This window comes from Pholcus phalangioides, unplaced genomic scaffold (genome assembly GCF_987345545.1).
Source record: "Pholcus phalangioides strain wild (caught in Gottingen) unplaced genomic scaffold, Ppha-v1.0 ptg000017l_1, whole genome shotgun sequence".
Lineage (NCBI taxonomy): Eukaryota > Metazoa > Arthropoda > Arachnida > Araneae > Pholcidae > Pholcus > Pholcus phalangioides.
The window spans coordinates 56,706,253-56,722,715 of record NW_028301610.1 but is presented as its reverse complement, the minus strand read 5'-3'; the positions used below and the strand labels follow the sequence as shown (position 1 = coordinate 56,722,715).

Sequence of the window (16,463 nt, the reverse complement as noted above, 5' to 3'; positions counted from 1 at the left end):
AGCGGGAGTGAAGGTCAAATGGTAGTTTAACGTCCCGTATTTTCAATAGTTTCTCGACTCTTGGAGGGTGAAGATTGTACTCAACATAAATCGGCATCTCGAAAAAATTAAAAAAAAATCAATTTTTTTTCCATTTCGAGAAATTTCAATTTACGATCGTGTCAAAATAAACAAAATCATGTGCTCTTGCGAGCCATTTTATATATAACGGGACAAATCAGACCGAGTTCAAAGCCGAATTCAAACGGCTGCTCTATACGAAGTCGCAGAACACGTGTTCCGTGACAATTATTCTGTGACATTTATGAAAAATCTAAGGCAGCAGCGCCACGAATGCACGTGACTAGTGAAGCGTCGCCTCGTGTCCCGATTCGTGCTATCCCTTTGATTTCCGTTGCCTACAAGACAGATTACTGTCTTGCGTCGTGTTACGTACGCTGCATGCGGCTCAATTTGCGCTTAGCCTAAGCATTGCCACCGTGAGTGGCCTAAGTCGCAGAACACGTCCCCACTCATACAAAATCGCGCAACACGTGCTCTGCAACTTGCCGCTCGACAAATCAAGTGATTTGTTGCGCGACTTTATATATGAATGTAGACGTACTCTCAGGCCTGGATACATTAATCCTTCATCCATAAATAATAGTTTCAATTGAAATATTGAAAATGACATATACGTCTTGTGCCTTTGAGCTATAAACATTTTTCGCAAGAAAAATTCGGTATCAAAGTACAAGTGTATTCCGCCAGAATTAGACACGTGCCTATGTCATTCATGGCCGTATTCACCGACAGAGTTTAAACTACAATCGCAGGTTAGAGAATTAAAAATCGACACGGATTCGTTAAAATCCTGAATTTAACCAATCTGTTTCGATCTCCAATCCTTTCACCTGCGATTGCAGTTTAAACTCTGTCGGTGAATACCGCCGTTGGACAGTTATTACGATCTTATTACTGATTTATAAAAGCTATACTTTTCGACTTCATAAATAGGCCAAAGTTTGAGTTATTTGTGAGCTCTGGCCTTTGAAACAGGTGATCTAATGTGTCTTGAAGGCTTTTTTCCCGTCGGTTTTAAGATAACACATTACACGAACAAGGTCACGGGATATGAGAAAAAAGTGAGAACTGACAGATGGATTCTTTATAGTAACCATGACCATCAAACGAACGATAATCCTATCAGCTCGAGTGGTTATTGGAATAAGAGCTTAAAAACGCAAATATTCGTACAGTATAATCACGTTTACCAAAGAAGATAAGTCACGAAATTCCCAGGTAAGAATCTACAGGGCAATTATTTAATTTCCCTTGCCGCATTTCATTGGCGAACCGTTGATCCTAAAAGCATACTTCCAATCAGAAAAGGTTTCTAAATAACGTGTAGTTCTCAGATATGTCATTCATGTGACGAGGGGTTGTATATAGTTATTGAAATATAAAAATTAACTTTTTATACGGACACCCTGTTTTGAAAAACCCTATTCGAAAGAAGTTGTCCTGTCTCCCCCGAGACCAAAAAAGAAATTCCACTTTTCTAAGTGCAATATTCGCAGAGATATTTGGATACAAAAATCGGAGGGTAAAGTTGGGAAAGAACAGCATAAATCAGGGAAAGAAACCTTGTCCGTTAGTTTAAGCTGTTTTTCCCCAATTTACCTCCGTATTTTGAATTCAAATACAGTCGAACCCCATTGTAGCGACCCCTGATTTAGCGCCAAAAATTTTCAGTGAACATATCTTCCATGTATAGGGGTTACACACGTTAATTTGCGATTCGATATAACGCCAAACTCATTATAGCGCCGGAAATCTGCGAGACAAATAGTGCCATTATATCGGGGTTCGACTGTATCTTTGCGAATATTGCACCTAGAAACGTCGAAGTTTCTTTTGTTTGCTTCAGAAAAGAGACAAGGGCAACAACTTTCTAATATCGTTTCTGAGAACAGAATGCGCGTACAAAAACTTTTTATAATAACTATTTAATAATTCAATAATATTTTTTTGACAACTATACAACTTCTTGCAACATGAATGATTATATATCTGAGTTTTCTACACGTTATTTGGATACTTTTCTAAACTAGAAGTATGTCTCTAGGATTAATACTTTCTATGATGGCGACTTTCAGTTGAAAGGGTAAGAATATATTGTGGTCGGTTTTCCGATTCAAAAAGTCGGTGCCGTTACGGATTGGTTAAAAAACCTGAAAATTCAGGTTTTGAACCAATCAGTAACAACGCCGACTTGCAGAATGGGAAACCAGCGTGGAACTATGTTCGTACCCTCACGGTAAAAAGGTTTTGTCCTTTCTTCTAGGCACAACCCTGTCCAAGAGATTACGCTCACTCATCTCGTTTGTGTGTTCCCTATTTTATATTTTATTAATAACTTAAATTAGACAAAGAGAAGGGAAGAAAAAACAGATCAAACACCGTTTCTCGTCCCTCGTTTTAAAAATGTATCAAGGGATTATACACCCGGTTCTTTCGAAGCAGAAAGTTGCCGATTTTATATTCCAGTTAGACGAGGTTGGACCAGAGAACTCAAGTGCATTCTGCACTGAATCGATACTACAAGCGATGAAACCTGTAACTCGACATTGATTGGTTAAAAACATAAATTTTAGGTTTTTTATCCCATCCGTGTCAAGTTGCATTGCTTGTAGTATCGCTCCAGTGTGCTCCCTCCTTTGTCCCCCGCTTGTGATGTGTTACGCAGTAAAGTGATATGTATTTAAAAATGCTTAATATATTATATCATATTCATCTTATATTCATGGATATTTTCTTCTGTGAATACGATGGTAGTTACTGAATAAATTGGTCCGAAACTGGGCGGGGGGATATTTGGTTGAAAGAACATTAATCATCATTCAGACTGTCATTCGTCAAGTCTCCACTTGTATCTAATCTAGAGCCTATGGAACATGTTAAGAGGAGTCTAAAGACTCGTACGACTCTTAACCACTTTATGATCAAGAATGTAATATTCCGTCCAAACGTCAGTGGAATGAATTCAAACAAGGTCTATCTGTTTTCTTTCCTCTCTCCTCAACACCACTACCCTATGAAAAAAAAAATTCTTTCTACCTCCGTCATAAGGAGGTAAAAAGCTTCTACTCTAAGGTTAAATAGGTTCTACTGTATATATGTACATAAGAGGGGAAAGAGAAATATACTTCATACCAACTCCCTCTTATCTGTAAGTATTACAGGTAAGAGAGGAAGTATAGTTACATACTGTTTTCGTTTCATGTTTTTGTGTGTGTGTGTGTTCTTTTTTACTTTTTTTTTTCTTTTTCTAATATGCCATTACGTTAGAACAAGGTTATCATATTTATTGCCGATTAATCAAAGAGAGATCATCCGAATATCTTGCCAGTCCCTTTTACGCGAAGCGGATAAAACTGTATTCACGACAGAGTTTAAACTACAATCGCAGGTGAAACGATTGGAGATTGAAACGGATTGGTTAAATTCGGGATTTTAACCGATCCGTGTCGATCACTAATCGTTTAATCTGCGATTGTAGTTAAACTCTGTAGGTAAATACGTCCGTTAAGCCGGGTTAACATTGGCGCAAAACTGCATTGAGAGTTATTAACTTTCAAACGGCTTTGCACTGGCGCGATACGACAAGCGTCGCATCGCGCAACTCGACGCGGATTGGTTAAGAAATTTGAAATTCAGGTTTTTAACTAATCCGTGTCGAGTTCCATGCTACATCGTTTGCCGTATCGCGCCAGTGTGAACCCGGCCTTAAACATGATGAAACATTGATGCAAATCTGACTAAAAACAAGTGTTCAGATATTGCATTGCATGCACTAATAAAATTAATGGTATGACGAATGCATGTTTAATTTGTGTTGCAGGCGATCCAACAAAAAGTGTTCGAGTGTGCGATTTTTTTTTTGGCCAGACCGTGTGTACACACACACAGAAAATGTCAGCACTTCATAAAGACCGTATACAAAGCTCTTAGGCCCCTTTCACACGGAGCGGATGCGGACGCGGGTCCGCATACCCTTTCAAACGAGCGCTGAAGATGCGGACGAATCGCCCGCATCTTTAGTTCGAAATTCGTGCATATAAACTGTTTTTTCGCAATTTTTGTAATTATTTTTCTCCTTCACCCCTGATTCAGTGGCCATAGGCAGCCTAGAGGCATTCTTTGGTGGTTTAATCTAGAGCCACATAGAATATGGGAATAAAGATGTCTTCATTCCGATCCTCACAAGTAGTCGATGGGAGAAAATGTCTTCAAATATTTCCAAAATATTTTGAAAAAAAAAATCCGTCTTTTCGGAAAAATATGGAAGAAAAATTCCAAAAACATCCAATGTTCGAAAAATCAAATCCAAAAACATCCAAAACTTTCGATGTTCCAAAAAAAAGAAAAAAAAAAAAAATGCAGGAGATATCAATGAATTTGCAAGTAGTAAAAAAGGGGAGGGGTAGAGACTTTCAAAATGCCTGTGCTTAGAAATATTCACATCACAATTCTGTCTTAGGCCGGGATTACACTATAAAAGTTAGTTTATAAAACTTGAAAAATGCAACCAATAGGCGGATCAGTTTAGTTCTTAACAGATGTGTTTATTGGTTACATTTTTCAAGTTTTATAAAATAACTTTCATAAACCTTTTAGAGTGAAATCCCATCCTTAGATTAGTCTCACTTCTGAAATATAAAATTCCATTTTTTCAGTTTATAGACTGAATATCGAGTAAAATATACTTGTAGGTATCGGGGGAACCACCAAAAATATTGAAGTGCTAGGGTCTTCAAACGAATTAATCCAGCCCTGAGTGAACACCGTACGTGGATAACGTTGTTTAATAAAAGTATTTTTTTTAAAGTTTAAAAAAATTAACAGATTAAAAATTAAAAAATAACAAATATTTAAAATAATATTTCAGATATTTATATTTTTAAATAATTTTTAAAATTTAAAAAGAAAAAAATTAAAATTTTTTAATTAAATTTAAAAGTTATTAAAGTATGTAGTCAATTAAATATTCGTAATGAACAGAACGGCTTATAATTTTGGTCCCGTCAGTGGCCGTTGTTGACAGGTTTTTTGTATAAAATTGTGAAATATGGACAAAAGGCAGTTGAAGTTGCTATATCTCCATCTCAGAAGGAAACGGAGGGATAGACGTATGTAGGTACATTATATTAATGAGCAGGGACCATCATATGGTGTTTTTAAGGGTATTTATGGCAAATAATTAAAAAAATTCCGTGAAAAATCACCTTCAAAAAGTATCCAAAGATGCGGACAAATTCGCTCCGCATCGTCTGAATAGCTCCGAATAAACCTATTGTCAAAACTTCTATGTGCGGATGCGGAGCCCGCACTTAGGTTTTGACACATGCGGACGACGTCCGGACCCGCATGAACATTTCCTAGGTGCGGAGATTTTTCGGCTCGTCTGAAAGGCGCAGTATATTCCAATTGTTAAAACTTCTTCCGGACCCGCATCCGCTCCGTGTGAAAGGGCCCTTAAAAGCACATGATCTATGTATCCGTCAGAGTCAATACAAACTAGAGCTCCTTGAAACCATATGCTGACTTATCTGCCATATTTGAGTGAAGTGTGACATCACACGTCAGTATATTATCACTATAGTCCCAATTGCTGTTTCCTCTTTTTTTTTTTAACAATTAGACGTCACTTTTAGGCTGGGATCACACTATAAAGGTTTAGTGAAAGATTTTTTAGAGATCTTGAAAAAAAAACAACAAATAAGCCTATTGCCTAAATTTGCTCGAATGTAACCGATGCGCTCTTATCGGTTGCATTTTAAAGTTTTATAAATGAACTTTTGCGAAACTTTTATCTTGGCCGAAGGCCAGGATTACACTATAAACGTTTTAGGAAAGTTCTTTTATAAAACTTGAAAAATGCAACCAATAAGGGTATCGGTTACATTCGAGCGATTGTAACCAATAATTGGTTGAATTTTTCAAGTTTTATCAAAAAATAGCTTTTGTAAAACTTTTATAGTGTAATGCCGGCCTTAGATAGGCAAAACCAATACTATTTTTTTGTTCAAAGATGGAGGATGACAATTCCGCTCTCATTTCTAAGCACCTTAACCCTTTATATCCTGACAGTACTTTAAAGTACCAGGTTAGATAATTTGTTTTGAACTAACTAGTTCTTTCAAAAACACTGTTTCTGTTTTTTTGTCTTTAATTAGAACTAAAATGACATACCAAATAATTTTCATGATAGCTATTATTATCATTACATTTACACTTTTCTTATTCTACTTTTCAAAATGCCAAGTATAAAGTGTTAATACATGCAAAGCCTTGCCGTTATGCAACTTGAACTATAACCACCACGTAATTCACATCTCATTACAGGTGCGAGGTTAACGTGCTAAGCCTCGTACACGAGGTGCTGGATTCAGATGTCACGATTTCTGACGTAAAAGCAAAAATGTTGAACCAGCCACCTATCTTTCACACCTGTACAAATATTATGTACAACAGCTTATTAATATTTATATTTCGCATGGCGTCATTTTTTGATAGTCTTGCACTGTACATACACTAACGAGTGACAAGCTTTCACAAAATCTAGACGATGAGGCGTCACGAGCGACTAATGAAAAAACTAGAACTCGACCGGGCAAGAGTATTTTGATGTGTCAAAACTCAAATTAAATATATATCGTTTTATATTAAACAACGGGGGGGGGGGCAAAACATTAAAACCACTTGTGTGATATACTCCCCACATCGCTCAAGTTGAGGTGCCTAGAAAGAAGAGCGGACTCGTCGTCCTCCAACTTTGAACAAAAAAAATGATTTTCCGCTTCTAGTCACCCCTATTCATTGAACAAACGAGCAGGCTAAAGAACAGAGGCTGTAGCGATAATACTAATTACTAAATTGGCTGTAGAGATAATACTAACGTCAAAATTTTGCTCAAATAGGACGGCAAGGCCTCTTCGATACCACAGACCAGTCTTTTCCCGCCTTATCCACAGAGGTAGAAGAGATACCACACATAAATTCCACTAGCTGTTACTCGCCGCTTCGTTCGCGGGGATTTGGTAATCTGAAAATTGCTTGGCGATGTTTCCTTCCAATACCATTTGAATCCCTCATGACCTCCCATCCCCCTTAGGGGTGTTGCATTTCCAGAAATCCCGTCCTGGCAAGTCTCTATATTATAAAATATAATACTGACCGAATTTCATATTTATGGCTTCTAGCAGTTTGGGCTCAGCGATGATTGCCCCATATGACTTTTGAACACCCCCCTCCAAGTCCCCCTTACAATATGAATTTTTAAAAAAATCCCTAATTAGTGAGTTTTCACATTACAAAATAAAACTACCGACCCAATTTCATAAATATTGCTCCAGTAGTTTCGGCTCGGCGTGTGTGTGTGATTTTTTTCTCTCTCTCTCTCTATATATATATATAACCTATGAACCCTTTAGGAGTGGGATTTTGGAAAAACCCTTCTTAGTGAGTTTTTTACGTCATGAAATAAAACTACTGACAAAATTTCATAAATATAGCTTCAGCTGTATCGGCCCGGCAATGATGAATCAGGACATGTTATTATATATAGATTAGATTGTGATCACGATAGGGTTCTTTGAAACCCCAGGCTATCGCATCCGCCACCTTTGAGAGCAAATGTGGCACAAGTATTGTCGTTACAGCAATCGCTGTTCCTTATCCTGTTCTTTTAACGATTAGTTGTCACTTTGACCGATGAAACCAGTATATCGCCGTAGTGGGGTCGTGGTGAGATGCTCGTCTACCACATGAAGATTTCCGTGGGTTCGATCCTGGGTAAAAGCGTAGACAAGTTTTTCCCGATGAATACTAGGTGACCACCAATAGATGGCACCGTCACTTCTCTATCGGTAGTAAACTGCTTTATGGCGATATGGCAAGCGTTGGTTTACGGTGAGGTAAGTATTTAGTTAAAACGACGAGTGCCTGCCCTCCTTTTCTCTGGCACCTTAGAACAGAACAATGTACCCGCATACACGGTTGAACGTGCTCTGTTAAATTTGGGTATTGGTAAGGCAAATTTAAAGGACCACGAAAGTGAACGAAAACTTCAGGTTACTATGTTGTTAAAAGAAATCTGGCGTAAGGATCTGAAACGATAGAGATTCTCTTCGTGTTTCATTTTGTTCTAAAATGTCTTGTTATGCCTACAGGTCAACATGAACCGCACGCTCGTTTTGATTTTCGCAGTCTTGGCTTGCATAGCCATTGCAGAAGCTATCGTCTGCCCGAAAGAATTCTGCAAACACGAACAGTGCGAGGACATGGGTGAATGCCGGGCAAGTAATGGCTTCAAGGTCAGAGAGAATGGTAGCTACTGCGGGTGCTGCGACATTTGCGTTGCTTTGCTTGGTAAGATTACTTTATCAGAAGGCTCTGTATGTTCTCTCCATGTTCCTTATACATATTCTCATACGATACTGAAACGTAGCTTTTTGAACTGTTTTCTAATAACACGCGTTTATATACATACGATCTCACTAAAGTTTAGCATTAAAATTTGGATTCCTTGGTTGTTTTCATAGTCTTTTGAAAGTTTACAATAAGACACGAGAAATAAAGCTAATGGGCGATAATTGTGAAATATTTTCGAATGGATATATATAATTCATAATTTGTTTAAACATTTCTATAACATCAGGACCATATAATAAGGGCTGTCTCATGACGCGCCGTAGTTGGTACCTAGGGCTGGATTAACCATTAAGCAAAATAAGCACATGGTTAGGGCATCAGGAGGAAAGGGGCACCGCAGAAAGTTATACACTCGTGTGCAAAATTAAGAGAATTAGCACATTATGTCGAATTTCTGAAAAACTAGTGGACAGATTTTAATCAAATTTGGTACGAATACAAAGTTATAACAGAGAAAAAGATGTATCATACAAAAGTCATAGTACGCATGCATGATTGTCAGTAAAGCTCATCATTGCAGGAATGCCCAAAATCCATGTTTGCGAGATCGAACCGAAAATGAGTATAATATGGGGCATGGTCCCCTCATAGTCATACAGGTCGCACAGCGCGATGTTATACTGGACACGAGACAGTTGAGAAGTCCCTGTAGCAATCGGTCCCATTCCTGTAGCAACGCGGTTTTTAATTCCGGGATGGTTCTCGGAGGGGGAATGGCGAGATACAATTACCATCCTAAGAGCGTCCCAGACATGTTCTATAGGGTTTAGGGCAGGAGATCTGGCTGGCCAATCACGAACGTGCGCCGAATATCCTAACTTTCCAGATAATCGTTGACCAGATGAGCCCGATGTGGATGAGCGTTATCGTCCATGAACAGGAACCGAGGGCCAACTGCTTCCCTGAAAAGTCGAACATAAAAAGGGCTCCAAGATCGCTATACCTCCTAGCAGTCTCACGGACCCTCTGCCAGACACATATAAAGGTGTGCGGCCGGCCAACACGATGCCTGCCCAGACCATGACACTCCACAGTGGCCCATTTTCCTGATGTGGGAGGGATGGCATCGGGTACCAGGCTCTCTCCAGATGAGGGTACGTCGAGAATCAGTGTCCAGGCTGAATCGACTCATCTGTGAAGAGCACGGTGCTCCACTGAAATCTGGTCCAAGGCTGATGTTGTCTGCACCATGCTAAACGCGCTCTCTTGTGTGCTGCAGTTAGCGGGACGCAAACAGCGGATCTTTTGTCATACAGCCCTCTCTCATGAAGCCATCGGGCAACAGTAAACCGTGAAACTCGAGTTCCAGTGGCAGCATGCAGCCCACGTGAGAGCTGTGGCGCCGCGCTGAAAGCGCCAAATAACGGTCGTCGTGGCTCTTCGACGAGCTCGTCCAGGTTTTCTCGATATGGATCCACTGTCTTGAAACTGTTTCCACAAACTGCATAGGACACTGGGCGTAACATCGAGCTCTGTAGCCGCCTGCACTTGTGATTCTCCATCTTATTCCGTCATCCATACGTTTATGGCTACTCAATTTACCTGTGTGATTGCTTATAAAATTTACCAAACTCTTGCGAGAAACACAGCGAATGTCGCCGATGAGTACGAGCACACGAATCGTGCAAAACGCCTCGTGGTCACAGCTCTGCCCACATGCACGTGTACGCTTACGTATTCGACACTGAATATTTGCATACTTCTTTGATGGCATAATTAGTAAAATACAAATACAACGCCACAACAGGCAAATTGCCCAACGAGGTGGCTGACTTAAGAACATCATGGATCCCCGAGCCATTTTTTGGAGGCCCTACCTACTACTGCTACACCACACATGCACCCCCCCCCCAACGAACCGGTACATGCGGGAATGTGCGTGTACGTGTACTGCAACCTGACGTAAAGTTTGTTTCTGTGTAATGCTTGTTATGTGTAGTGCTGTCATCTGCCCCCAGTTTTTCTAACTATGAGCGAAGTGTTATGATTGAACGATTTATCGTTGTAGGACTGTTGCTCTCTGTGGCGAGACTTTTTAACGGGGAGATCGGCTCGCATTTGCGCCTTGAAGTTGGGAACCACAGAAAACCAACTTCAGCCGACCACCACTGTGGGGTTCGAACCCGGATCCTCGCATCACGAGTCCGGCACTATAACCACTCGACCACCACAGCGGCCTAGTACCTTTGGTTCAGTACTTTTTGTGAAAATAGACACACACAAATGTGCAAATTCTCTTAATTTTGCACACACATATATATATATATATATATATATATATTGCATTTTATTTTTTTTTCGTTTGCAATTTTTTATCCAGCATTAACCATTCCCCGGTAGGAAATCCTAAAATTTTCACAATTTCGATAAAGTAGAGGGTCGTCTAAATAGCATCATAGACCCCTTCCCGGGAAAGCGATTTTTCTGAGGGCCCCGTACCTAGCTGAAAATATTTGTCTACCAAAATTTGCGTACTTACTCTCAAAAAATATTATTTTAAACAGATCTTGTTACCATGCGGCTCTCGGGCCGTGGCCCCATGCGTTAAGACGGCACTGAGTAAGCCATGTTCTACAACAGGGATCACCAACCTATCAGACATTGTGCAGGCCAAATTAACATTTTCAGTGAAGCCCGCTTGTCACTGACTTCCACAGGAGCAGTATTTAGAATTCACTACACTAAGATCCACTAAGACTTAATGTTCTGTACAGTTGCGAGTAGGCTAAAGGGCTTGGGTTAAACAAGGGTGGGAGATCAATTATTGCAGACGTGAATTTCCATAAATTCTGAAATTTTCTTTCGTTATAGATTTTCGTTCATTCTGAAAAGACATTTTTATTAATTCTTAATTTCTTGAGTAATTTGAAATTTCCCTCAATAAAGAAATTTGCACAGCTATGAAATATTTCATTAATTTTGAAATTTCTCTAATTCTTGAAATTGTGTATATACTTATTCATTGAAGTGTTTCTCTCGAAGAGTCCACACAGCGTTACTGTGAAAATCAGGAAAGTATTCGATATTTGTATAAATACTTTTTCTTTCAAACCAAGCACAACTCAGGTCTATCGTCATGAGCAATTTACTACCGAGTGAGTTGTGCCGGAAGTATAAGTATGTAGTGTCTGATTTTGCTGCCATCTATATTTCAAAAGTGAAGTGTAATGATTCAATGAGCATACCGTTGTAGGCCTGTTGCTCTCAGTCGCAAGCCTTTTTAATAATGAGATCGGCTCGCATTCGCGCCTCGAAGTTGGGAAACAGAAAACCAAATTCAACCGGCCACTACTGTGGCGCCGGTGGGGTTCGAACCCGGGACTTCGGGATACGAGTCTGTTACTATGACCACAGCGGCAATTATACTCATAACATCTCCATGAAATGCGGGCGCTATCGAATTTGTTTTTAATTGAACCGTCTCTTCACTCTTAAATATTTTCTCCAAATGATTGGCGGGCCACGGCAAAATGCTCCGAGGGCCATATTTGGCCCAGGTTCCCCCTAAAGTCGTTTTGGGAAATTCTAAAAAGCAGTCGGTGGGAGAAAATATCTTAAAATGTTTTCATTTAAAAAAATTTAAAAATCTTAGGGCTTTCTTTAAAATATGAAAGAAAAAGAGTACAAAAAAGTGCATTTTAACAACTTAAAAAACAGTGATGTGTTGACATTAATAAATTAACAGCTTAATTTCAATGAATAAATATCTGTTTTTTCATTATAACTTTTAATTCTAATTTTTTGAAAAGATAGATCTCTCTCTCAATCTTTCTTCAATGACTTTGCAAATTCCATATTGTGTATACGTATAATACTCAATATTGAATTTGCAAAGTCAGTAGGGGGAGGGGCACCAAAATTACTCGAGTGCTTAGAGCCTTCAAACATCTTAATCCGGCCCTGGCACCAGCTGACGCGATCGCCCTGACAGAACTGGTTGCCATTGGTTACCCTGGTATTTCAAGGTGGCGCGTTGGTTAAAAAGTATTAGAGTAGTGACGTCGTGCACCTGATCCGGGATCACGCGCACTGAGCCAAGGCGACAAGAGCAACTTCAAAGGGGTGAGACAGCCCTTACTATACAGCCCTAGAAACATGAACGTAAGAAATTTAAATTGTAGTTGCCATGAACTTCAAAGCTATAGAGCAAAGCTAAATCAGCAATATTTGGCCATTGTTTAACCATAGGCGGAGATAGATTTGGAAGTCTGGGGGGGGGGGCACGATGTGATGTCAATTCATCTATACATATATATGCATTAGATCAGTCGACTTCACCTTTGATGCGCCCCCCCCCCCCTCTCCGTATCTCCGCCCATGTGTTTAACCAAGAAATCCAGAAAGATCTGGACGTTTTAGTACAAGTTATCGCGCCAAGGAAAATTTCCAGACCCAAACGGGCTTACGTTATCGAAATTCCTCACCGTGTTATATAGGTTTTTGGGCATTTTTGTAATAATTGTCAAAAATAGTTAATAGCCAACTTCTTTTAATATCAAAAATGTAAAAAAGTATATTTGCGAGTGCGGGGACTGTTGCGGCCGCACACCTTAAAGGCGGGGGAAACTGAGCCACGACGTTTTCGAAACAGAAGCAGTGAAGCTGGATAAAAACTGGATGTGCTAGAACCATTGTGTCACCAAGGACTTCATCAGATGCATCATTACCTTACAAAACAGCAAGATGGGTAAAAGGCTTCATCCAAGGACAACTAGTGCCTGAAGAATGTCTGCAACTGTTCTAAAGCGAATATCACGTGATTTCTCCATCCCTCGTGGAGAAATCGCATCGGAGTGGGTATTGAGGAACCCGCACGAATTCTGGAAGTCACAAGGATTAAAATGCAAAGAATATGGAGGATGGTACAGTACCCTTTCCAACCCTAGTAATGGAACAAATCAGCTAGATTTTTGTATACGCTCGAAAAGTTTTGAGCATGATGAGATGAAGGCAGAGTGGTCTCAAGCATCACGGGCCAAGTGATTTCCCTGAGGCCCTATCTAGCAGTCTCGAAAAATTCAATTTTCATTTTTTCGAGACCCCTCTTCTCTTGAAACCCGGGTGGACCATACGTTAAGATGACACTGGATGAAGGCTTTTATCCAACTTCCGTCTGGCTAAATAATACAGATGCCCAAAGAAAAAGTCTACTAGTTTCTGCTGGAAACTGAACCCCGGTTGTCTTGCTAGTGTGCTAATCGATAAACCATGAGAGAGGCCAATGTTTTTTTAAGCTGTGCACATGCTCTTCCGGTCACAATTAAAGTGATTCTCTGCACACGCAAAATCCCAAAAGTTACAGTAGGTAAGTGACAGTTTGCCTTGCCGCATAAAGAGGAAACAGGCCGCCGCACGTAAATAAAAATTAGAGGGAAAGTTGGACAGGACTTTACTTTCCACATATGGCACGCACAGTACCGTGACGCAGTGAAGTACAGACTTAGCAGCCACCCCTAACTTCAGCAAATGACCTCCAAATGACAATGATTGGTTCCTTGATGCATTGTGGGTTGAGGAAAATTACCTCTCCAAGTCTCTACTTCAGCGCGTCACGCTACTGTGCATACCATAAGTAAGGTCATGTCTCCCATGGTGTAATGTTTAGTACACTTGCCCGGATGCGTATTTACAGTCCCTACATTCTTAGTAACACAAGAGGCATTAGCACGCCGTTGATTGGTTACAGCTAGCAAAAAAGCTAACAAGACGTCACGGTAGGCGAAGTTTTGGGCGAAACTGAATTTCGAAGTTCACTAACGAAAAATGAAAGCATTTTTTATATAGTGAATAGGTAAATGATAGCTGCGCGAGCCGCTATAATTGTCTTCTCGATAGACGTGAACCGCGTTTGATTAAATCGGAAAAAATGAACAATGTTTAGTAAATCAATAAATGACAGCAAAGATGGGAAAAAAATTTAGATGGGTTTCAGACCGAATCAAACACACAAAAACCTTCGGCACGCGAGTCTCGTAATATAACCATTACTCCAACGGTGGATGTCAGATTCAAGCACAATTAAATGCATCTATTATTAAACATTTCACGAGTGACGTAATGTTTCATCATTCGTTTCGGCCAATCACGATGCGCTAAATTTCCGTTTCGGGTTAGAACCCGAAACCCTCCATTTGCGTACGCCAATGGTGCTGCACAATCTTTGCCATATCCAATTTTTATCCAGCTCCACTGTTTCTGCTTAGGAAACGTCGTGACGTAACTATGTTGTACCACTCACTCATAACTGCCTGGTCTTTTCAATGCGTGTGCATTGGGAAAGAAAAGTCCATGTGCTCTAAGGTAGGATAAGTATGTTACTAACATGCGGTAAAAACGACATTGAATGACAGTCCTACAGCAGAGAGTATTGCGAATATTCTTTCTAATCCTCGTATTTTAAGTTTTTCTAGAAAAAGAATGATCTGGCGCATAACCATTTAAGCGGCACTGCAGAAATCACTAATCCATCTGTAAAAAACCTACCTGATTAAAAGAGGCACGACGTCTTCAGATTTTCAGAGGGTGCAAACTAAGAGGTATAGGGAAAAGTGCTCGAGAAAAAAATCAACATTACAAAGTATCCGGGCTTGTCAGTGCTAAAATGAGAAGCTTCTAAGAACGCGAGATATCTCGTCAATGCCGCGTAAAGGGTTAAAATGACCTTTTGGACGCCAATATTCAAACTGAACTTCTCAGTAGACTTTTTATTTCCCTTTCTTGCCACAAAATGTCTATTCTCTTACAATTGTCTTCCATCTTACAATTATAAGACCGATCTACGGCTGATAGTCGAACCTGCCAATAACACCCATAACTTTATGGACAATGCGCAGTCAAGTCTCACTCACATATTCTACATACAGTACCTATATTAGATTAAATTTACGAATTCTTTATATATCGTTTTGGTTTTTATTAAAATATTCTGTAACTCATATTGTCTTCGGGATTCTCTTTATAGGTGAAGGTGAACATTGCGTGCCTCCTCATATTCTTGGCGTCATCATAACTGCTGAATGTGCTGGGAACCTTGTATGCGATCCCTCCACTAGAACATGCAGAAAAGTGATCGAACTATGATGTGCTGATATCAATAAAACAATCACATTTTAGTTTGCTAAAAACTATATTATTCGAATGATATAACGACTCGATATCACAATATGCCAATTTTGATTTCTAGTGCACCATACAAGGAAAAAAAACTATCAAAAAGTCAAATAAATACACATTTAATGAAAAATGACGCTTATAAATTATTTATACAAAGAAAAAAAATGATTTCTGGATTGCGTGAAATGTAAGCACAAAGTCCAGCTCTGTACAATTGCTTGAGGAAAGAGGTAATTTTGTTTTTAACCAATCATACCACTTCTCGCTAACCGGAGAATTTCTGTTTTGTACTGTCTAGCAGCAGGCATGGCTCTAAAGAAAATGTCTTGTAACAGAGGAAACAGCGTTGACGGATTCTGTAACCTTAAACGGTAAAAATCCCAAAAATATCCCATCAGGGCAACAGTCATTTCTCGGACAGAACCTACGTACGTGTCCAAATTTGCTGGTCGAAAGCGGACTTTGATGGAATTGATGCCCACTCTGGTGAATGGATCGTCGTCTTTTGTTGCTAGCCTGTACGTTTCTCGGAATTCCGGCTCTTGTAGAACTGAATGAACTCTTTCTGGGAAGTTCGTCAGAATGGCATCTACTCCCAACCTACGATAGACAATATGCCATTCAAAAATTAGCTGTTAAAATTAACATCACTTCCATGACGAACAGTGGACAAGGGGCCGTTCAAGTATTACGTAAGCAAATTTTTTGCCATTTTTGACACCCCTCCCCCCGTCAGCAAAATTTCGTCATCTGTTCTGCCCCTCTGAATCCTAACGCATATTGGTGGGATATACGAGGACTTGCGCGGGCCCCATCCCCCACGATCAAAACATTTTTTTAATGCAAAAAATATTTTTTTTTAAATTGAAATTTCG

At 39.7% G+C, this 16,463-nt stretch overlaps 2 protein-coding genes across 3 annotated transcripts in view; one reads left to right on the top strand and one right to left on the bottom strand.

Moving 5' to 3' along the window:
- The first annotated feature begins 1,148 nt into the window (after positions 1-1,148).
- Positions 1,149-15,718, top strand: LOC149074153 (uncharacterized). The gene is made up of 3 exons (XM_089246533.1): positions 1,149-1,281; positions 8,214-8,412; positions 15,437-15,718. Exons 2-3 carry the CDS (start codon positions 8,220-8,222, stop codon positions 15,553-15,555), a joined length of 312 nt encoding a protein of 103 aa, XP_089102659.1. The 5' UTR covers positions 1,149-1,281; positions 8,214-8,219; the 3' UTR covers positions 15,556-15,718.
- LOC149074152 (dermonecrotic toxin LbSicTox-betaIA1a-like) overlaps positions 15,691-16,463 on the bottom strand; it is a 37,695-nt gene continuing 36,922 nt past the window's right edge. For both annotated transcript variants that reach the window (XM_089246531.1, XM_089246530.1), the window contains exon 7: positions 15,691-16,188. In XM_089246531.1, coding sequence (XP_089102657.1) covers positions 15,831-16,188 — 358 coding nt within the window. In that variant the 3' untranslated portion in view covers positions 15,691-15,830. The remainder of the gene's footprint in view (positions 16,189-16,463) is intronic.